The sequence below is a fragment of the Dipodomys spectabilis genome, unplaced genomic scaffold, assembly GCF_019054845.1.
Source record: "Dipodomys spectabilis isolate Male_0828 unplaced genomic scaffold, ASM1905484v1 ptg000173l, whole genome shotgun sequence".
NCBI lineage: Eukaryota > Metazoa > Chordata > Mammalia > Rodentia > Heteromyidae > Dipodomys > Dipodomys spectabilis.
In genome coordinates, this window is record NW_024870850.1 from 2,610,128 (window position 1) to 2,634,945 (window position 24,818).

The following is a 24,818-nucleotide window of genomic DNA, read 5'->3' on the forward strand; positions in this document are numbered from 1 at the left end:
TAGAAGATCATGGTTCAAAACCATCCAAGGAACGAACACCCATGAGACTGTTATTTCCAATTAACCACAGGAAATACAGAGTGGCACTGTGGTTTATGTGGCAAAGTGCTTGTCTTAAGTTGAAGAGCTCAGGGACAGCATCCAGTGCCAGAGTTCAAGCCCCACTATAGACAAAAAAGAGAAAGAATAGAAAGAAGGAAAGAAAGAAAGGAAGAAAGAATGAAGAAAGAAAGAAAGAAAGAAAAAAGAAAGAAAGGAAGAAATAGGGGAAGGAGGGAGGGAGGGAGAGAGGGATGAGAGGGGGTGGTGGTAAGTATGCATGCCTAATTCAAGGCTCACACATATGCAAAGACCAGTACACTTGCAAAAACACCCTGGAATCAAATTAAAAAGAAAATTTAATGAGATGTATTAAAGGACTTAACAACACTGATATAAAGACAGAATATGGGATAAATGAAAATATAAAAAGTGACTACAAAAGCAAATGGAGGAGATACTACAACCATAAAAAATACACTTAAAATGTAGGATAGAACAAAGGAGGAGGCTACAATGCTTGATAAGAAATGTCCTCATTATCTTGCCCATGTAATTGTAACGCCTCTGTACAGTATTTTCACAATAAAAAAAATTGAAAAAATGTAGGATAAGATTAAATGCAAAGAAAAAACAAAACAAGCTGAATGAAATTAAAAATTAGGCAGCTCTTGCTAAAATTTGTGACTACTACTACTAGAGAAATGAGTAAGATCGACATATTCGTTGAAGTTATTCTTACAATATACTATAAAATAATACAAGACTGGAAAAAGAGTGATTTAGGTGAGATCTTCTATGCATTTGATCAAACACCTGAGTTTTATCTTAAGAAGGCTTCTTTCTCACATTATGAATTTTGTCCTTGAAGCCATGCAGAGAATTTCTATCTGGCCTTATCAAAATGATGTAGCATTTAGGGAGAAAGATGCAGCCCAGGAGCCCTGCACTGGAGGCCAAGATGGAGAAGACCTCCACAGCCACCATGACCTTCCCCTTGGCACTGTGGTAGACAGTCAGGAAGGTGACCCATACACTGCAGAACACCAGCATGCTGAAGGTCAGGAACTTGGCTTCATTGAAAGTGTCAGGCAGGTTCCTGGCCAGAAAAGCCACAATGAAGCTGGCCAGGGCCAGGGCACCCAGGTATCCCAGGACACAGTAGAAGGCAGTGAGGGAGCCCTTGTTGCACAGAATGATGACATGGCCATGTTCAGAAAATGCATCTGTGTCCACAAAGGGAGGAGAGGTTCCCAGCCAGACTCCACAGACAGTCACCTGGATGAGGGTGCAGATGGGGATGATGAAGTTAGGAGCCCCTGATACCAGCAGCCACCTCATCTTTCTCCCTGGAGAAGTGGCCTTGAAGGCCAGAACCACAGTCACAGTTTTGGCCAACACTGTGGAAACAGCCACAGTGAAGACAAGACCGAATGTGATCTGCTGCAGGATGCAGGTGACTGTGTTGGGACGGCCAATAAAGAGCAAGGAACAGAGGAAACAGAACATGAGGGAGATGAGCAGGATGTAACTGAGACACAGGTTGTTGGCTTTCACAATGGGAGTGTCTTGATATATCACAAAGACTCCTAGAATAACAGCAGTGAGGGTGGAGAAGCAGAGAGCCACACAGTCCAGGGCCATTCCCATGGGTTCTTCATGAGCCAGGAAACTTGCAGCTTTGGGGAGGCACTGGTTTCTCTCTGTGTTGGCATACTCATCATCTGGACACTTCATACACTGCTCCATATCTAGTAAGAAGAGGGAGTTACCATTTGACTCGTTTCAGTACTGCCTTTACCTCAATGGAAATTGGTAAGTCCTTTCTTTGAGGGGACTTTAACATATTAGTTCTTATTAACATAAGAGTTCATACTACCAAGTAAAATTAAAAATGCCTGAAACTGTTTGTTTTCATGGTTTGTATGCAGTAACTTCATCCTCATGCTCACATTCCTTGCTTTTTTTCCATTCTGATTGTTTTACTCACTGACTCGGATGTAGGAAAGAAACATGCTAATTGGATATTTCTTTTTTGCTAGTTTCTAACATATTTTTTAATTGTGAAAATACTGTACAGAGGGTTTACAAGTACATGGACAAGATAAAGAGTACATTTCTTATCAAGCATTGTAGCCTCCTCTTATGTTTCCCCTTCCCATCCCATCCCACCCCTACCCCCACCCAATCCTCCTCCACCCCCTACCAAAGTTGTAAAGATCGTTTTAGACATAAGGACTTGTACATTTCATTGTTGCAATGGGTCCACCTGTATCCCTATTTAAACATTTGTTTTTTCCCTTCCCCTCCACAAATTATAACCTAAAACTTCATTTATTTACCATAAAATCTAAGCAACATCCATTATTATAGTATTCTTAATTGTGACAAAATACCTGAAAGAGCATTCAATTTATAAGACATTCTGTTTTTTTCAAACTGACTTTAACATATATTGGAAAAGGACATTTTTCATAAGTCAAGTAAACTAAAAATAATTTTCTGACTTCTTTGTGCTGCTATTATATGAATTTCAGTACTGTGTGCAAAACTCTGCTACTGCCATTCAAAATTGTGAATAATATAGGTTACATTGCTGTATGAGTTTGTTTGAAATTTTAAAAGGAGACCTGTGTTACATTCTTGAATTCATCTCATTATATTTGAAATTTTCCCACCTGTAAAGCAGTGGGAATTGAGGATCAATGTTCTCTTTCTAGCTCCAAAATCATGCTCTGCAGAATACTTGTGTCTAATATTCAAACCAAACTCAGATTTCTAAGCACTTTCTCTATAGCAAGAACAATTCTTGGCAGGGAAATAAAAATGTGCAAGATTTATGTGTTCTTTGTGGCATAAATATAATTTGGAAGAAAATGGAGAGTCTGTCTTTTACAGGTATTCATACTTCACCTTAATGGAGACGCTAAATGAATTCTGAACATTCACTGAGGCCAAGGGAGGATATGCATAAGAGTCATTGAGAAAAGCTCATAGTGTGGTGCATATGAGCATAGAAAATGGTATCATATTAATAAATTCCATGAAAAGGAAAGGAGAGATATTTTTCAGTTGCTGTTGTTGCTGTTTTGTTTTCTTTTCCTTTTGTCTTGTTAGTTTGTATTTGGAAAGGTAAGGGGGTCACAGAAAATGTGGAACAAATACAACAAGGATAAATAAATACAACTTACTAGACACTATGTAGAAATTGAACTGCACAACTTGTTGGTGATGAATGGGAGGGGAAAAACTGGCAAAGAGGTCAGGAAGGGGACACATGGTAAAAAGAATAGTACGCTTTACCTGATTTATGTAACAGTAATACCTCTGTAGAACAACTCCACAACCATAATGAAAAAAATAAAAATTCATTACTGAGTAGTGGAGAAAAGGTTTTCTTGAGATTAAAATGTGTAAAATGCCATATCAAAATTAATACCAGATATAATTTAAGGCCATGAGGCACATTATTTCAAGGATCATTATCATCAGTAGTTACAATTAAATTACTGAAAGAAGAAAGACTTTGGGTCTGTAATCCAAATACAAAACATTTTCCATGGGCTTAGATACATTGTTGAAAACTAGGAAGAGATAGAGGATTTCTTCTTCAGTCAGAGACTTACCTGTCCCATTAGAAATCTCATTCTGTACACAAGGGATACAATCAAAGCAACAGACAGCCTTTCCCACCTGAGGAGATTTCCTGAATCCAGAAACACAACTCTCACTGCAAACAGAGTGAGGAGTCTGAGGAAAATCAAATATGTGTTGGTAAATATTCAGACTATTACCTGATATTCAATAAAACCAGGTGTTCCTAAACATTTGACCATTAAGTATAAATTAGATTTCCTGACACAATCCACAAAAGATTTTGTGCTACAGCCATCAACCTCACCCTATGCTATTACTGAGAATTGTGGAACCTTTAAGAAGTGGTTCCTAATGGAAAGACATTCGTATCCAACTAAGCCAGAAATTTCCTTGAATTCATAGAATAATTTTTCTCTTACTGATTTGTGAAATGTAGAAATGTGGAAATAAGTAGTAAAATACTCATTGAAATTTTTAACACTATGCTAGACCAAGGCCCATCATATCTTCCTATTTGTCTTCAGTTGCTATGAGTTCACCATTTTCCTGTGGTACAGACTCCTTAGATGATTCCTCTCAACATACACGCTTTGGGAAGGGATAGGAAGAGGAATAATAAAAAAAGAAAAAATACACCCTTACAGAACAGATCAAATAAGGGTTGATTGAAACAGCCACTGTGATGTGCAAAATAAACCTTTCCACTTCATGAAAAAATTGCTTTTTCAGGTATTTGTTCGAATATTAAAATAAAATTATAATAGATGTTATCTACATTTTATGATAAATGAACGTTTACAAATGTTGTTAGTACTTTTCTTTCCACCTAACTGAATCAAACAATTTCTCAAGTTAACAACTAATAAATGTACAATACAGAGTCATTAGTGAGTACATAATATCTAAGGGTTCTTTTTGTTTACTTATATTGAGTTCTAATCATTTTTGTTAACATGAACCCACCTCAGTAGTTCCTATGGCCCACTCTATCATATCTTTAGACACAGACAGTTGATGACCATAAGGAGCATATGGAGAAAACTTCCCAATTTTCACTTTGAACTCAAGACCTTCTGGAAAATTCCAAATATTCAAAATGTCATATTCTGCCTCTAATTTCCTTTCCTCATTCAAAATCACTTGGTCTCCAGCAGGATTGTAAAATTGGATGTTCTTCAGAAAAGGGTGCAGCTACAAGAGATACATCATGTCATGGTGAAGAGAGTCTAAGAGTTGAAACAGAAATCCTGAATTAAGCCAAACCTCTCATTCTCTTTAATCCTTACTTTATCATTAAAAATTAACACAGATATCTAATGAAGTATCAATACAGATTGTGTTTTGGGAACAAAAGCAAGTAATATTTCTGAATTTGGCTTACTACCTGGAATTTTTTCAAGAGAATCCAACTCCACATAATGAAGAATGAGAAAATTCTTAGTTGCCTACATAAGAGTTTTGAACAACTGATAATTTTTACCAATATCCAGGAATTTCATTGGCTAAGTAGGTGATATATAACAGAGCCATTTATTTTTGTGTGTATTTAATTAATTAATATTTATTTGTATTTTTGTTGGTCATGGGGCTTGAACTCAGAACCTAGGTGCTGTCCCTGAGTTTGTTCACTCAAGGCTAGAATTCTACCACTTTTAGCCACAATGCCACTTCTGGTTTTCTGGTGGTGAATTGGAGATAAGAGTCTCAGAGACTTTCCTGCCCAGTCTTGCTTCCAACAGGCATCCTAAGATCTCAGCCTTTTGTGGAGCTAGGATGACAGGAGTAAGTTATTTAATTTATTAATGTGTTAAATATGGAAAATGTTAATGATTCATTTTATTTTTATCTTTATATATGGTACAGAGTCATTGTGTAGTACAAGGCATCTCAATGTCATGCCTTCCATCATTCTTCATCATTTTTCCCATTCCTACCAATCATTTAAGTTACTTTCTGAGAAATAAAATCATTGGAATAATTAAGTACTTAAAGAACAGATCATTCTTTGCTATTAAGAAGCTTCTAGTGAAAAAAGATTTTGAGGACATTCATTAGCTGTGAGCTTATTGAGATCATTTTTAACACTGGAATTGTTGGGAAGATGAAACACATCACCTCTGCTATTTTTAGCTCTTTGAACACATGAACAGAAGTCAGGAGTAACTTCACAAATATTCTTAAAAGTACAATTTCTCTTGGGTTAATAGGAAAATATTTGAATGTGTTTAGATTGACTTTGCTTTTCATGTGTAGAATCCAAAAATGAAGGCCTTACCTGTGCAGGAGAAGGCACCCACCATCTCCCATTATCCATTGCTGGCTCTTCAATTTGATGAAGAAACATTTCATGGAGGACTTGTGCCACAGCATAGACAGCATTGTAGATATTGTAACTCTCTTCAGACATGGCCATGTCAAAAATTTGCCCAGGCAACCATTCCAAGGAGGCATCATGTGGACAGTTCTCCCACATTACACAGTCAGAGTCAGAATGGGAGCAATTAAAAGAGAGAAACCACAACTTAGCAAGGTAAAAGTCTTCTGGGTATTTGCAAGGATTGACTTCCATGATAAAATCTGTGAATCCAGCTATGTCTTCATGGTGATATGAAAAAATGAGAGGCACATGAAATGAGCCTAATATGAAATAATTTCTTCCAATGCATAAATCACACTGTGAGTTCAAGAGCCAAACTTTGCTTGTTATTAAAAATTGCCCAAGATATACCATTAATCCTAGCAGGTATTCCTTATTACCATAAATGATAAGTACATTTGCTGATGATTTATTAATCTGGTTCTGAATTGCCATGATGTTAATTACCTGTGTCACAGTACTGCCAGAGATCATATGCTCAAAGGCTACACAGATTCTGTTCTTGTCCATTGCTTCTCTCAGTTCTGCAAGGATCGACAAACCATTCTCATCTTGTGATATCAATAACCCTATCCAGTTCCATTTGTAATGAAGCAGTAAGGAGACCATGGCAATGGCTAGAGATGTGTCTTTTGGGGACATTTGATAGAGAGAAGGAAACTTGCCATGGTCACTCAGGGCAGAATCAAAAGCCCCAAACGTAAGCTAAAAGGAAAGAAAATTGGAGGCTCACAAGAAAGAAATTTCCTATACTTCACAACCTCATTCTTGATTTATGTTAAGGAACAGGTTGAATTGTGTCAAAGGAGGTGTTCGGTTTTTTTTCTTTTGTTGGGGACTTGAACTCAGGTCCTGGGCACTATCCTTGAATCTGTCTGTGCTCAAGGCAAGTGCTCTATCACTTGAGCCACAGTGCAACTTCTGGCTTTTTCTGTTTATATGGTACTGATGAGTCAAACAAAGGGCTTCATGCATGCTAGGCAAGCACTCTATCACTAAGCCACATTCTCATCTTAAAGGGCCTGATTTTTAAAGTTTTTAACTTAAACTGTGAATTATTTTTATTTCATTGTACAATGATTCTTCAATTGAGTATGTCAATTATGTGTATAATGCGTATTGATCTTTATCCCATTATTTCTACTTTTCTCACCTTATCTATTCCAACGCTACTTATTCCCTTGTTTCTTTTTTCCATTTGTACATATATACTTGTATATTATGACCATATTTGCCATTATTCCTCTATTATTATAACCTGCTCCACTATCCTTTAAAAATTATATCTCCCACACATGAAATCATAAATCATCCACAGTGGTTACACCATGGATGGTCAATGTTATGTACACCATAATTTAGCCCATTGAATCATGTGTATGTGTTCCTGGCCATTTAAGGGTTCTCATACTGATTTTATATTTCATGTTTATATTTTAAATCCATAGCCAATTTGCTTTTCTATGCTTAACTTTATTCACTCAAGAACTTCACGTTTATGACTTCTAGGCTCATAGTCATTCCTAGGTTTTCTCCAATTTTTCCATCCTCTCTTAAACAATGACAATCTAGATAACACAGTATGTTGGAGTACCTGGCTTTTGATATTATAAAATAGCATATGCTTTTTGTTATAACTTTTCCTACCATTCTCTTATAACATCTGAAAATGGAACCAAAGCAGAAATCTGTATACATCCATCTCTCTGTCACCTGTGGAAATCTGTAGAGTTCCAGCAGTGTTCCAATCTGCACAGATGTCTTTCCTGACGTTCCTGCAAGGACTGATACAAACTTACTTTCTCCCATGCAGGTGTAGTTAGGGATCTTGTTCTGCCCAGAAAGCCAAATAAAAGGATTCTCAAAAGCAGACCAAGCTCTAAAATCAGCGCTATAGATATCAAATCCCAAAGTCACGTTGTATAAAAGACTGGACTTCTTGTTGATTTCCTCAACAGCAAAAGCCAAGGCCAGAACAAGCTGATAGTACTTGAAATCAAACCTGCACAGGAGACATAAAACGTTCATCAAAAATAATCCAAAACTGATTCTCATATGAATGCAGTGACTTTGGTGGATTCAGTGTTTGTTTCTCTACAAATTAAATAAACTTAAAAATTACACCTTTTAAGAGATATTGGTAATATGATGTCCATATGAATCCCACAGAGCTTGATTTTTCTGTCTTTCATAGATAACCTCAAAAAAGGATACCCTCCATTAAACATGAAGTGGACCTTTATGAGACATCAAATATTCTTTTGTTTTAATGTTGGGGTGGCAAGCAACACATGGGTGAAAAATAAGTCTTTTCTTTTGAGCCACGCAATTTAAGTGACGTGGGTATCTAAAGGACTATGCTAATTTAGATAATGTCATTTAAGATGAACTTTCAGATGCAGAGCAATGGGTCATTTGAGGAAGGCCCTGTGGTTTTCCTTGCATCCCCAACACATTAAATAACTCTTTCTGGACTAGATACCAAAAATAGTTGAAGCCTCAGAAGAGACCATAATTCTCATGAATGTAACAGAGCAAATGAGATGCTTTAAAAATGAAGCAGGAAATAGTTTCCCATGTTACTCCCTCCACTACATTCCAAGAAACTCTCCATGAAGAGATGAACCTCCAAACTGGGGGATGGAAAGAGTTGTAATAAAATGAAGCCTTAGGCTGAAATATCCCTGTTTCAATGCCATCATGGTGAAACTCAGTGCAGGGCAATGCCTTGATGATCAGTACTTCCTTCTCAATATGTGTACATTGAGATAATGAAAAGGAAAGGAAACAGGGAGTAAGAGCTTTAAAGATCTCTCCCCCTCTTGGTTAACAGCCCTGGCAGGAATACTGTAAGATGCTTATCTCCAATTAACCTACAAGAAAACTGAAAGTGCAGTTGTGGCTCAAGTGATAAAATCACTAACTCTGAGCAAAACAGATTAGGGAAAACATGAAGTTCCTCAGTTCAAACTTCAATATTGGCAAAAATAAGCACAGTAACAATTACCCTTACATGGAACAGTAATGCAAAAGCAAAACTGAATGTATGAAAGAGAGAAAGAATATGTGAAAAGGTCATTAGAAATTGGCAACTGTTTCTCTGGGCACCAGTGGTTCACACTTATAATTCTACCTACTCAGAAGCCTGAGATTTGAGGATCACAGTTGGAAGCAAGCCAGGGGCAGTAAAGCCAAAAGACTCTTTATCATCTGTTAAACACCAAAAAGCCAGAATGGAACTGGTGTTCAAGTGGTTCAGTTGTAGCACTGAGGGTAATCCTAAGTGCTCAGGAGGCTGAGAAGTCAGAACCACTTACATACCCAGCCATAGTAAACAAAAGTCTATGAGACACATATCTCAATGTAACTAGCAAAACAGTGGAAGTAGAGCTATGGATTATATAGTAGAGTGCTAGCCTTGAGCAGATGGCTCAGAGACTGTACCCAGTACCCGATTTCTAGTCCTAAGACAGACAAATAAAACAAAGTTTAGGAAGATCAAGGTCAATAGAATTGTCCACCATCTCATCTTCAACAAGCTGTCCTTTGATCAAGTCCTCTCAAGACTGCAAATGAAAAGGAAATCAGAGTATATTAGTGTGCCCCTTAACAGCTGACTTCTCAATAAAACCTTCACAATCCAGGACAGAGGGGCAGGACATCTTTACATTGCTGCTGATAATGATATATAATATCCATCAAGTGTACTGCATTTAGCAGAAATATCCTGTAGCAGTGAAGGAGAGATCAAGATGTTCTCTGTCAAGCAAGGTTAAGGAAATTTATCTCTATCAGATCTCTTCTACAAGGAAAAGGAAAGAAAAAATTTTCAATGTAAAGATGTTAATGATAAAGAAATGAAGACAAGAATGTATAAAACTTGCTCAAGGGTCATTATCAAACAATCTGACAATGTTCTAACATATATATATGCTCACTAACATATACACATTTCTTAGATAAAGAAAAATACTATCAACTTCATAACTGTTTTTCCAACACTTCATTTATTTGCTTCTCATCATGGATACTTGTCATCATTACAAAATAACTTGCTATTTAATCCCTCTATAAGTCAAAAATGAAAACCTATAATGAACAAATAAAAAGTAATATACACAAAAAACCACTAGTAATGGACTCATTTATTAATCACTGAATGCTGTGGAGAAAGATTTTAGAAGCAGTTTCAGTGAAGCTACACAAGTTACATAATGTCATAATGAGAAATGATCTGTAAACAATTACTAGGAATAGAAATACCTGAAATTATTTATCTAAAACACATAACATAAGCCAGGTGTCATGGTCTTATGCCTGTAATGTTAGCTCCTCAAGAGCCTGAGATCTGATTCTCACAGTTTGAAGCCAGGCCAGGCAGGAAAATCCAAGAGACTTATCTCCGGTTAATCACAAGAAAACCAGAAGTGACTCTGTGACTCAAAGTACTAGAGCAGTAGCCTTGAGAAGAAAAGCTCAAGAACAACACGCAGGCCATGAGGTCAAGCCCCACAACTGACAAAAGCAAAAGACATAATGTGGCATGGTTGCAAAGGTGAAAGTACAGACTCTAGATTGATCTCAAATACCTCACTCCGTACTTCCCCCTTTAGGGTATACATAGACTGCAAGGAAAGGGATGGAATAAGGCAGACCAAGCAAATAGAAGCCAGAAGAAAGCAGGAATATCTATAACACATCTTATCAAATGTATATTAATCAAAGCAATTAAATGTGACAAAGTTCATGATACAATGATGGGGGAGTAAACTAGGAAGATAACATAGCAATTATGTTTATATTTACACTCTTAAGCACTTCAATATATAAGGGAAATGTTAGTAGATTTTGAGAGAGAGACAGAGAGAGAGAGTCAAAGTTATCAATATAAGAATAACTACAGATTATATAACAGCACTTTCAGCAATGGTGAAATCATCCAGACAGAATCAACAAGGAAGCATCAAGGTAAATATGAACCTAGATCACATGAACCTTGTACACACCTAAAGAATATTCCACTCAATTTCTTGTGATTATAACATTCTGATAGGTTGACCATTCACTAGGATAGATAAAAGCATTCAAATAGGAAATTTATACAGGAGAAAAATTGAACAATTATAGCTATCAGCATAATGCAAACCAAAGGTATTCTGCATTACCTTATCATATAATCCAAAATGGCTATCATCACAAGATTACAAATTTTGATGAAGATATGTAGAATTAAGAAGCAATGAAAATATCATGGTATATGAAAAATAGAGCTCATATTAGACACACCTATACCACTTTTAACAATCTATCCCAATATATCAAGCTCAGGTTTCTGTACAGATGCATATGTAAACATGGATGCCATTTTATACAAACTATCTGACTTATAAAATTGCTCAAGATGTCCAAAAAGAGAATGGATAGATTAAGTGTTCTATACATGAAGTTGAGCTTTCTTCAACAACAAACAAGAATTCAAGAAAATAAATGGAAAAACAGATCATTCTGTTAGGCAAAGGAAGCAAATATTGAACACAAGTACCATGTTTTTTCTCCTATATGTAATCTAGGGGAAAAATACATAAAAAGAGAAAAAGGAATTTATATCTATGGGCAGAGAATAACGATGATTAATGAGACATAATTAATGTTTACAAATATTGGGGGTGACTACAATCAAAGTACATCATATGAAATACAGTAACACAGAAAGAAACCAGATAGTTACAAGTCCTATATTGTAGTAAAAAGGGCAAAACATTGCCAGAACTACTACTGGTGTGGCATTGAGTTCATCTCTTTCTACCAGAGACATCACATTGCTGTGGAGCATTTATCTATATCAAGACTTCATAGATGATACATAATGATTTTAATAACACACATTAATTTGATAAAATGGATCATAGGATCATAAAGCCAGAATTCTCTGATTTCTACCAACAGTGCTTGCATATTTGTAAGTAAATGAGAGACATCCATCAGCTGCAACCGTAAGATTCAGTGTGTCTGTATAAATGCACTAACAAAGATACTCAAATATACTGTAGGATATCAAGGGAAGGAAAATCAGGTGAATGTGGAAAAGCAGAGGAACATAAGAAAGACAAATATCTAGGAATGCCATGAAGGATTAGAACATTTACAAGTCTATTCCACAGCAGTGAAAGAATTCTTGATGTCATCATCTTTGCCTCCAAATGTGGCCAGCCACCTCACAGACTATCCTTGTCACACCAGCACTGGAACAGACATAGGAGCCATTGCTATAAACAATGGCATTCTGTTGCAATAGGAATCAAGTTGCTATGCTAGAATAAAGTGAAGAGTTCATGACCCTGGAAAGGAGAAGCTAGATGGAAGGAAACCAGAGACCACTCTTCCACCTTGGAAGCAGAAAATCACTCCATAGTACACACAAATTAAAACTGATATATACTATGCATCTCATTCCCTGATGAGAGTTTGGAGAAGAGGATATAGAAAGCATAGTTTGTGAGCCTCCAGAGTTTCCTCACACATTTCCCAGCCTGAGAACAAAGGAGTAAGTGAAACTAAAATTATGGAGGAATTAACTTACAATGTGTTTGATTCATGATGGGAAGCATCACTGTTTCTGCGATCTGTTCCCAAAGTATAGAGAGGGAAGAACCCAGCAATCATCACATCCCCATCCATATGCGCCCTGGGCTGCATTCTAGAAAAGCAGGCAGTGCCTGCTAAGGAGCTGACACGAAGTGGAAGCTGGAGAAGAAGGAGTGTGGAAATCAAAGAGAACATCACTGAAGCATCTGCCAAGCTGGAATTCTGGCTGGAAATGAAGCCCGTGGGATCAGGTGGAGAAATAAGCTTTGTATTTGTGTCTGTGTGTATATGTGCCTTTCTATTGACAGGGATGGCTACTCAGCTTCTGTCATTGCAATCTTCAGCATTTCCCAGTAGGCATGTGGAAAACTCCCAGTCCTGTGGTTTTGCATCTGAGGCCCAGCAACCAGGAAATCAACACGAGTTGGAAAATATGTTTTCCAGTTGTCCTCTCCACCCAGGGGCTATGATTTCATACATGACCACAGAGAGTGAGACCCCTGGGATGAAGTTTTCTTGTTCTTCCTGGTTGCAAACTTGGATTAGCAAATGATTTGTATGAAATCTTTTAGGGATGATGCAACTGGAAAACATCAATAAATGCCATGTTGGATGAAAGGTGAGATGGTTGGCAAGGACTCATGCCAAGGAGATGTCAACCCAACTCTATAGGGTATCACTCTCAGAGGACATCTCACACACCTAATGTTCTAAACAGCCACAGAACATAACTGCTGATTGACCCACGCCTGTTTCAAGAAGAATCCCATGAAGAAGACTACACAAATGCATCCATCTATGCTTGCCTAGAGAATGCATGATGATGTTGAATTCAGCAGTGGCCCAAGGTCAGTGCAGAAGTTGAGCTGCAGAATTGTATTCTGAACTTTGATCTTCACAACTGGCAATATCACTGGACATCCTGAGTACATGGGTCAGTATACTGTCATGAAGCATTGATACATCCACCACCTTGGGTGTTTCTATTTATACTTTTTGGAGAACCCGTTGCTTTGCAATCAACTCTTTCTCCCCTATCAAAACTACCTGTATATTTTCTAACACTCAAATATATTGGATGTAGAATCTATGCAAAGATCTCAAAACCCCTAAAATCCTAAAGCAATGACCCTAAAGTTCCGTGAATGTATTCTATTTCCAGGCTACTGTGTTGAATGCATGCTGTGATACACTTGCCTGTAGTGTTAACATATGGGACAGAACAGAAATTGCATGTGAGCATAAATCAAGGACAGAACATTCTAATGAAATGCTGAGACTCATATATTGTGCCATGGACCACACTAGTACAGCATGCTATTAGTAGGGCATACAATGCAAGTGTGGGTTATGAGATTCACAGAAACTTTCTATACTTTCTATTTAATGCTTTTGAAAAGCTACTGGGACCTGAAAAAACTTGTCTTTCTTGTGAGAATACCAAATTTGCTAATGTGGTTGCCACTGGTCTTAATCATTTTAGTAATAAATAGAATGTTAACACTTATTTTATACTCTTTATCAATGTCAATTAGTTGTAGAAGAAGTTTTCATTTGGACATTTCTACATGTATATGCAATTTACTGTGATCTGATTTAAATTCTGCATGACATTCTCATCCACTTCTTCCCTTATTAAATGAATTTCAGCAGATTCTATTTATCCATTTTCATATATGTGTAAGAAATACATTGACTTGGGTCTACTTTCTTCTGCATCTACTTTCACTGCTCTCCCCTACCTCTATATAGTGCCTACAATTGGATAGGATCTCAAGTACACTTTTGTCCTTCATTTTTATGTATAATAACTTAGAAAAGATTCACTGTGTATTGGACACCTGCATGTGTTATGTTTCAACCTAAATATCTCTACATATTACTCCTTTTTTCCTCATCTCTCCTCCAGCTGTTATCCAATAGCTTGCAGTATTTTGTCATTATATATCATTTATGATGCTATTTTCTCCTCCCCTTCCTCCTAGCCTTTTTAAAGATTCCCATAATTACACAAATGGTTATTTGTGTGTGTGTTACATAAGTACATATATATGTTGTCTTTAGGCCTGGCTTCCACATTTGAGGAAAAGTACATGAACTTTTTTTTATAAACCTGGCTTACTTCACTTAACATGATAATCATCATTTGTCAACGTCTAAGGTGTTGGATTCCCTGGGTAAGGGTCAAGAAATCACCAGGACATCGGGAATGCAGAGTGCAAACAGCAATTGCCACTGCATGCTGTGCTTTATTGTTAGTGGGTATTTAAAGACAAGCAAGCATTATCTTTGCCAAGATTTAGTCAGGAGACATTCACACAAACAAATTTCAACAGATACATTTTTACTTAACCTATGAGACAATGTCTTTGTTTATTATTATCTAAACTATTTTAGAACAAGCTCAAACCACTTCCCCAATCTCAGGAAAATGCTTGACTAGCTGTTTATCTATGCTTAAGCAAGCAGAAGAGCTACTTCCTCAGCTCCCAGGAGTCTGTGACCTGTGTTTTGAGATAGGGAGAGAGAACATGTTCCCTCTCTAGCCCAGCATGCCAAGAGCTTTCCACATACACAAACACAGTCCTCAGATAATCCTGAGGCTGGAGCCTGCATCATTCTGGCCCTTCAACATAGACCCTGAGTCTTCACAATCAGTCATCTGCATTTCCATACCAATAAAATATTCCTGTTCTGATTGTGAATAATATTTTAGAAATCATCTTAACTATTTCCAAAATTTGGCTATTGTGCATACTCTGCAGTATACTTGGGTTCCAAGTGTGACTCTTGTACCTTCACTTACATTCTTTTGAATATACAGACTAGTATGATACAACTGGCTGGCCTAGGAGATCTATTTGTAGTTCTTTGGGAAAACTCCATACTGATTTCCATAATGGTAGCATGAATTTACATTTCCATGAACAGTATTGACTTCCCACACATTCTAACTAGCATTTGTTGTTATATGTGTTCTTCATGATAGTCATTCTGCCTGGAGTGAGATAAAATTCATGGTCATTTTGTTTTGCCTTTCCTTCATGTCCATAGATGTAGAGCATTTCTTCAAGTATTTATTGGCCCTTTTGACTTCTTTTTTTGAAACAAATCTTTAAATTCATTTACCAAATTGCTAATTGGGTTGTTGAATCTTTAGGAGTTTAGGTTTCCGGGCTTCCTATTTATTGGGCCTCTTCATTGCATTTTAGCTGTATATTTGTCAGACTCTGTAGGCCACTTTTTAGTTAATACTTTTTGAGTTTACACAGTGTGAAGATTTCTAGGTTGATGCAACACTATCTCTCAATTCTTACTTACTGAGCTATTGAAATTCTACTCAAGAAGTTACTACCTATACCAAAGGTTCCATTTTTCCTTCATCTTTATTATACTTGCTTCAACATTTCATGTTTGAATTAAGAGATGGAAAAACAAGGAAAAGTCACAGTTTAAGAATCTTATGAGAACTGTCTATAGTGTCTAGGAGAAGATGGCCATAATTGTCATCATGAGGAGAGAAGTTTTAATGTCAAAGAATGGAAAAACTGGGCCACCACACATGATGCTCTGTGGACACACATGAGGGGGTCTTTGCACACAGAGGAAACATGCTTGGCTCATATCTAGAAGGCTCCATACAGCCAGCATGATTTCCACTATTCCACAAAGGAGAGCTTCTATGGTAGAAACATTTTTCCATTTCATGTATTTATGAATTAATAGTATATTAATAGAACTAGAGTTGACAAATTCTTCATATACACTGATATGCAATCTAGTACATGCCTCTGAAGTAATGAGAAAAAAAACAGGAAAGAAATTTACATTTGATCTCAGTAACACATGGAGAGAATTACATTTCCCAGCAGTTCCCTCTATAATTTTTAATCCTTGAGGTCATTTGAGTGTCACAGAACACATCATTGTCATTTTAACCTGGGGATCCCTGAGAATTATTACCAGGTATTTCATAAGTGAACTTGACTGTGGGAATTGTTGAGTCCTCAGGTATCTCACTTCACATGAAATATATTGCACAGATTTCTTAAGTGGTTAAGAAAAGGTGCTGCATTTATATATACTCTTAACCCTCAGGATTTATAAAGGAAACATCATCACCTTGACATGAGCTTTTCCTTCATGATTTATTTACTGGACAAGCAAGATTAGAAGCTCTTCAGAATTTTCTAAACCCTATCTAATGAAAAGTACAAAAGTAGTTTTGATATCCATACACACACATATATTGTGTGTTCCTAGGGATATGTATTTTCTCTTAAAGTTTTGCAAGATACCCTTTGTTTAGGTAGAATAGGCACCTGAATACATGCAGTCCTTATTACAAGAAAATGCCCATCATTTACTTATGATGTCTTCTACATTGTTGTGTAAAAATTAAAAAAATATTTAAAAGTAAATTATTCCATCAAAGTCCTTCAGTTTATTTTACCCAGAAAATTAAACACAAACATCTTCATCAAAATTTTCATATCAACATAATATCAGATTCTGGGGCGCTTGCATAATTTTGCCCTAAAGAACTTTTTTATGGATTTTTGATGTTTCAATTGTTTTCCATTTTAATCCACTCTTCTCCATTAGCCTATATTCTCTACTTTTTCAGCCCCTTTGTATTTCTAAGTTGCTGGTTCATCTCTTTTATTTCAGTGTTTACTGTCCCTTTAAAGACTATCTCAAGGCTTTTCTGGTTTATTTTAATTTCTGAAGAACCTCCTTTGTATTTATTTTTGATATGTGCGGGGCACATGTGTGTTTGTGCTAGTTCTAGAGCTTGAACTCAAGGTTGTAAAACTGCCCCTTACCTTTCTGTTAAAGTTGTGGTGTTGTACAAGAACTGAGTCAGCAATAAACAGAGAAACCACATTTTGAGAGGTCAAATTGGCTATATATATGTTGGACTACTGGCCACTGCAGGTAGACTCCTGTCTCAAAGACCTGCAGCCCAGAAATGAGCTTTAACAAGAAAGAATGACATTACCCCATCTGTAAGTAAATGAAAGATTTGAAAAAATCATATTAAGTGAAGTAAGCCATTACCTAAGAAACATAGGTTCCATAGGTTCCCTCATTTGTAATAATTAGAATATGTCTAGGATAGTCCTGGCAGAGAATCACAACAGCTTAATGGTTATATACATATCACCATATAAAATGATGCTAATCAAAAATGAACTCCAAGGCAAGGAAAGAAGAGGTTTTTTGTGTATTTGTTTTTCTTTTTTTTACATGTACTTTGAGAAGTTGTTTCATTTTCCATTTGGTTTATCCCATGTGATCATTGCTTTGTTTGGTATTCTGTATTTTGTATATTTGGTTTTCTGATTTGGGGAAGGGAAGGGAATAACAAATTGGTGAGACAAAGGGCAACAGATGAATCAATGCAGCAGTAATAATTCACAAAACACTATGTCAGAAATAAACTTTACCACTTGATGGGGCAGGTAGTAAGGGGCAGTGGGGGGGAGGAAAAGCTGGAGAAAAAGAGGGAGAGGGTAACAATGTTTGACAACAAATGTACTCATTAACTTATGTAACTGTAACCCCTCTGCACATCACCCTTACAATAAAAAAATAGAAAAAAAAGACAAAAACCACATGTTTGGGGTGGAGATCCAAATCCAAATCCAAAAGAAACAGACTATATAGCAAAATAATCAGGTACCAGCAGAACTTTCCATGTTGGGAAGTAGTTCAATGGTCAGCTTAAACTTTTCCACACAGGGAGGTATGCTTCACACTTTCCATATAGGGAAACAGTCCATTTAGGGAGATAAGGCAAAATCACAGCATTCTCTGTAGCAAAGCTTTCCTACCAAAGGCTAACCTGCTTGGACTCTCACCTCTAGGCTTTTCAGAGCTGGGTGGAAAGACCCCTCCACCCACCAAGGTACCAGATGGCTGTGAGAACAAGGCCATGTTACTTACACCCAGTCTCTTCCTTTCAGTGGCTGTGTCACTTGAGTTACTGCGTCTTTTTAGTGGTTTATTGGAGATGAGTCTTCCCTCCCCTGCCTAAGCTAGCTGGGAGTATAATCCTCAGATCTCAGTCTCCCAAGTAGCTAGGATTATAGACATGATACACTGGCCCCTAGCTTAATAGTGAGTTCTTTTTCAAAGTTAATTGACTTTAGTGTTATTATCCAAGTGAGGTACATGGAGATTCCAACTACATGACTATATACCTTAATGAGCACATTTTCTTTCATACACTTAATTCTGTTTACCCACTGTCCACTAGTCCCTCCCTCCTGTCTCCACTAGTTGTATAGTTTATTTTCACCAGTGTTCAGTGAGTTCCAGTGCTGTACTTTTTTACCCTTTACTCCTGAGTTCTGAAGCCTCCTGAAGAGTTGAACACATCATACATAACAAAAAGGAAACAGAAGAATGAAAAGAATAAAAATAAAAAATAACCAAATTTAGAAAGAGAAGAAAGTACTCTTGTTTCCATAACTTGAAGTTTGTTTTGATATATTTACACATTATATATAATACATATAAAATATAATGTATATGTTATACATAATTTATATCTACAATGTATAATGTATATATGATATGTAATGCATATTTTATGTAATTTAGTGTTTTATTTTATAATTTTTATATTATATAATTATATATAACCTATATGTATAAATATAAGTATATATTTAATGATTAAATATATAAATATAATTATATTTCATAATTACATATAGGTATATGTAAGTATATACAATTAATATATAATATATGTAAAATTTCATCTTACAACGAAGAGGCATGTAGGCATTGTGTCTTTGTTTTTATCTCTTAACAATATCCCCTTTTGGTCTCAATGTGTGTGACTATCTAGAATCCTGTATAATTTATCATACCTCAGTTTCTTTTAGTTCTAATTTCTGAATATTAGAGATAATATGCGCTGATTGTCCTGCTGAAGTTGGCTTTCCTCATTTAACATGATTGGTTCTACTTCCATCTATATCCCTACAAATGACATTATTTTAATTATTATAATGGCTGTGTAAAATTCCATTGTTTATAAACACCACATTTTTTTGATCCACTCAACTATTGTGGGGCTTCTGGGCTGTTTCTGTTTCTTGGCTATTGTGAATAGTGCAACAATGAACATGGATGTGCAGGTGTCTTTATCATATCCTGGATCATGATGTTCAGGGCAGCTACACAGGAGTGGTATGGGTGTGTCTTAGCAAAGGTCTAAGTTTAATGTCTTGAGGAACCTCTGCACTGCAGAGGTTTTTGGATTTGAGTGGGGGGAATGTAATATTAGTTTTAGGAATTGGTCTATGTGACAGCTTCTGGTATGAAATGAGTGTAGCTGCATCTTTGTTTTCCATAAAACTCTTTCAGACAATGTCTGAAATGTGGTTAATATACTGACTAATGGTACCAACCTTTTATCATTTCAGGAATGTGACTAGGGACCTAAAAAAATCACATATCCTGGACTGGCATCTGAAGTGGAGGAAGTGTGCTAACAATGAGGTCTGAACTTGTCTGCAGTGTGCTGAACTGCACAAGGATCAGAACTGAATTGTGGTACACTCAGTTACTGTTGGAGAATTGGCTCATTTTCAAGAAAGATTACACTTCAATGCCAGAAGTGTTAGATGAAAAAATAATTATATGTCATTGCTTTCAATTCCTCTACAGGAGTGATTGAACACTTTGGTCTGTGGAAGAGAAAGCTGGGTATTTATTATTCAGACATTCCCTATAGCTCTATGCATAAGGAATAACTTCCATTAGAACTACCTCAACACTGTCATTGTCAGAAGTAGCCCAACCTCATAAGGCCTACATGTTAAAACCAACTTGACCAGAACTACCCTGACCTTTAGCTTATTACTGCCTTTCATCTAATCATATAGAAAAAAACTTTATTAATTTGGGGTCTCCTCTGCCATAATCTCTTGCACTTATATGACTTGATATAGTTGTACTTTGCTTTTTTATGTATATATTATCGATTATTGTCGCTAATGGTATTGACATTGCTTTTAAAAGTACTTTAATGAGTAGGGATGATTCCTTATGTATATTCTGGATAGTTCAAATTAGTAGGAAATTTTCATAGTATACACATTTTTATCTGACATTTTCTGAATGTCTGAACTGAGCTATTTCCTATGTGATCTCTCAAGATAGTTGAAACTGTAACTCTACTTTTTCTCCCTTTTTTTTCTTTTTCCATTCTCCCTCCTTTATTTTTCCTAAGTATTTGTGCTTTGTAGAAGGTATAATTTTTTTAATTTTAATTTTAATTTTTTGTGAACATACTGTACAGAGGGGTTACAATTACTTGGGCAAGATAAGGAGTACATTTCTTATCAAGCATTGCAGCCTCCCCCTTTGTTTACCCTTCACATCCCTTCCCAGCCCCCCCCACCCAATCCTTCCCCCCCACCAAAGTTGTAAAGTTCATTTTCGACATGACAACTTGTACTTCTCATTTTGCAACAGGTCCACCTGTATCCTTAAACAACTTGTTTTTCCCCATCTCCTCCACAAATTATACCAACATCAAATATAGTAAAAGCAGGGGTTATACTGTGGGGGAGGGACATACAAAGCAACAAAGAAATAATCTTATAAATGCGTTAGAAACAAATGCATGAAAGAAAAAAAACATTAAAATACATATCTAAGGGTTCATTTTCTTAACATAACCTTATCTGACCTGTTCTGCTGGACTCATATATATACTAGATATTGCAAATAAGGGAAACCATGAGACCTATGTTTCTTTGGGCTTGGCTTACTTCACTTAATATATTTTTTTCCAAGTCTTTCCATTTCCTAACAAATGGAGCAATGCCGTTCTTTCTGATGGAGGCATAGAATTCCATTGTGTATATATACCACATTTTCTTGATCCATTCATCTACTGAGGGGCATCTGGGTTGGTTCCATATCTTAGCTACGGTAAATAATGCTGCAATAAACATAGTTGTGCTGGTAGCTTTAGTGTGGTCTTGTTTGTAAACATTTGGGTAAATGCCCAAAAGTGGGATTGCTGGGTCATAGGGGAGCTCTATGTGAAGTCTTTTCAGGAAACTCCATACTGTTTTCCAAAGTGGTTGAACAAGTTTACACACCCACCAACAATGAAGTAAGGTTCCCTTCTGTCCACATCCCCTCCAGCATCTGTTGTTGTTAGAGTTCTTGATTATAGCCATTCTAACTGGAGTGAGGTGGTATCTCAATGTTGTTTTGATTTGAAGGTATAATTTTTTAATTTGAGATGCATTTCTTTATAGTATATATAGCCAAATGATGCATTTTGTGTATCATTTTTCTACAGTGTAATAGTTATACAATCATCCATCAAATTCAAGTTTTTCTTTGAGATATTTTCTTTTGTAGCTCATGGGGCTTGATCTCTGGGCTTAGGTGCTATCCTTGAACTCATCAGTAGAATGCTAGGGCTCTACCACTTGAGCCACATCGCCACTTCTGGTTTTCTGGTGGTTGATTGGAGATAAGAGTTTTACGTAAATATCCAGGCTGGCATTTACTTACCAGTGATCCTTAGATCTGTGTCCTGTGTAGCTAGGATTGCAGGAGTGAGCCGCTTAATTCTGGCAGGCATATATTTACAATAGTGCCATATTTTTTTGCTCTCAATATGTGTTTATATTTTTTGAAAGAAGTTTCATTGTATTCTCAGTTGACTTGATTCTCATGTATTTAGCTACCACAACAGCACCCCAGTAACGTAAGACTTTACCCTTATGTACTGTGAGATTGCTTACATTTCTTTGAAAAATTCCCTTAAAGAATGTCATTTCCCCAATTGTTAGGAAATGGAAAAACTTGGAAAAAATTATATTAAGTGAAGTAAGCCAGGCCCAAAGAAACGTAGGTCTCATGGTTTCCCTTATTTGTAATATCTAGTATATGTATGAGTCAAGCGGAAAAGGTCAGATAATGTGATGTCAGGAAAATGAACCCTTAGATGTGTATTTTAATGTTTTTTTCTTTCATGCATGTGTTTCTAACACATTTATAAGATTATCTCTTTGTTGCTTTGTATGTCCCTCCCCCACAGTATAACCCCTGCTTTCACTATATTTGATGTCAGTATAACTTGTGGAGGAGATGGGGAAAAACCAGTTGTTTAAGGATACAGGTGGACCTGTTGCAACAATGAGAAGTACAAGTTGTCATGTCCAAAACGAGCTTTACAACGTTAGTGCGGGGGGGGGGGGGGAAGGGGGGGAAGGGGGGGAAGGAGAAGGATTGGGATTGGGGGGAGTGGGGAGGCTGGGAAGGGATGTGAAGGGTAAACAAAGGAGGAGGCTGCAATGCTTGGTAAGAAATGTACGCATTATCCTGCCCATGTAACTGTAACTCCTCTGTACAGTATGTTCACAAATAAAATTAAATTAAATTTAAAAAAAAAAAAGAAAAATTCCCTTTAGCATGTATCATTTGAAATTTATGATTAAATGTCTGGTGCTTGGAAGGTTTTCCAACTATCTGTCTCCTATTGTTTTTCAGATTTATTCCAATACATCTTGAAAGTGTATGTAATAACATTTATGAAAATTTAGATTTGTTAAGGTATAGCTCAAAGCATCACCTATGTCAGTGAATGTTCCAGGTTATTTGAATAGATTGTGTTACAATTGTTGGCACTAAGTGTCTATAATATCAAATGACTGTACTTGATGGATTTCACTGTGGATTACAACTGTATCATTACTTGTTGACTCCTTGTTTTGTATTTTTCTGTTTGTTTTTCTGTTTATGGTTTTCTGAGATCATGTGGCTATGCAGAAAATCATTCTCTTCCTGACACATATCCCTCCCCCTCAATCCTAAAATAATAACTCCATATTTTCTATCCTCCAAAATGCATGAGACATAAAATTCATGGAAAGATCTTCCTTACCCTAGAGATATTTCAGAACAGTGAACACTCTGTACAAGCCTGTAATGCTGGATAAATATGATATATTAGCCATAATCAAGCAATGCCAGACACAAAATGTGAATCATGGGGTAAGTCAAGGACTGAAAAAAATACTGACATCTTGACATTAGCTAATACATTATGCTATATGACACACTAATGCAACATGTTATTAGTAAGGGATATGGTGAAGGTGAAGAGTGTAGGATTCATAAAAACTCTCTCTGATTGCTACCCAATTTTTTTCTATTGATGATGTGGCTTGAATTCAGAACCTGTGAACTGCTCCTTTGCCTTTTCTCCTTAGGCTACTATTCTACTACTTGAGTCACAGCTTCATATTTGGTTTTTATGGTGATTAATAGAGATAAGTCTCATGGACTTTCCTGCCCAGGGTGGCTTTGAACTGCCCTCCTTAAACCTCAGGCTCTTGAGTAGCCAGGATTACAGATGTGATGAACCAGTACCAAACTTCTGTGCGATTTTTATTAAAAGCTAATGTACAGGCTGGGAAGGTGGCTCAGTGTTAGAGAGCTTGTCTTGTATGCATGAAGCCCTGGGTTCGATTCCTCAGTACTACATAAGCAGAAAAAAAGCTGGACATGGCACTGTGGCTCAAGTGGTAGAGCATTAGCCTTGAGCTGAAGAACTGAGGGACAGCGCTGAGGTCCAGAGTTCACATTTTCCAACATTAATCTTTCATCACGTAGCTGAAATATTTCCATAGGTTGCCCATTGTGAATAGGACCACAGTAATCACTAGTGTGCTTGCGTCAGTGTTATACCTTGACTTATATTCCTTTGGATATATCAACAGTGATTTCTCTAGATAATATCACAGATCCAATTTTAGTTGTTTTGGTTTTCGGGGGTGGCCGTGGGCCTGGAACTCTAGGCTTGAGCGCTGTCCCTCAGCTCTTCAGCTCAAGGCTAGCTCTCTACCACTTGAGCTACAGCGCCACTTTTGGTTTTCTGTTGGTTTATTTATTTTTTTTTTTATTTTATTTTATTTGAAAACATACTGTACAGAGGGGTTACAATTACATGGGCAGGAAAATGCATACATTTCTTACCAAGCATTGCAGCCTCCTCCTTTGTTTACCCTTCACCTCCCTTCCCAGCCTCCCCCCTCCACCCCACCCAATCATACCCCCCCTCCCTCCCCCCCACTGACATTGTAAAGCTGGTTTTGACATTACATTTTGTACTTCTCATTGTTGCAACAGGTCCACCTGAATCCTTAAACGACTTGTTTGTCCCCGTCTCCTC

The 24,818-nt window shown here is 36.8% G+C and overlaps 1 protein-coding gene across 1 annotated transcript; it reads right to left on the reverse strand.

Moving 5' to 3' along the window:
• Positions 1 to 867: 867 nt before the first annotated feature.
• Positions 868 to 18,538, reverse strand: LOC122119894 (vomeronasal type-2 receptor 116-like). Its single transcript, XM_042693954.1, has 8 exons — positions 18,463 to 18,538; positions 17,601 to 17,605; positions 12,594 to 12,757; positions 7,727 to 8,015; positions 5,912 to 6,718; positions 4,600 to 4,827; positions 3,666 to 3,789; positions 868 to 1,790 (listed from the first exon to the last, which is right to left on the reverse strand). The coding sequence occupies exons 1-8, from the start codon at positions 18,536 to 18,538 to the stop codon at positions 868 to 870; spliced, it is 2,616 nt and encodes an 871-aa protein (XP_042549888.1).
• Positions 18,539 to 24,818: the final 6,280 nt, after the last annotated feature.

Bases quoted from the DNA above. Each gene is read 5' to 3' on its own strand.
- LOC122119894 (XM_042693954.1), bottom strand. From the start codon at position 18,538: ATGGCCTTGTTCTCACAGCCATCTGGTACCTTGGTGGGTGGAGGGGTC. The intron at 8,016-12,593 runs GTAAGTTAATTC...TCTCCTGTGCAG, and splicing joins CATCATGAATCAAACACATT to GTTTGATTTCAAGTACTATC. The intron at 4,828-5,911 runs GTAAGGCCTTCA...TATCTCTTGTAG, and splicing joins GGGTGCCTTCTCCTGCACAG to CTGCACCCTTTTCTGAAGAA.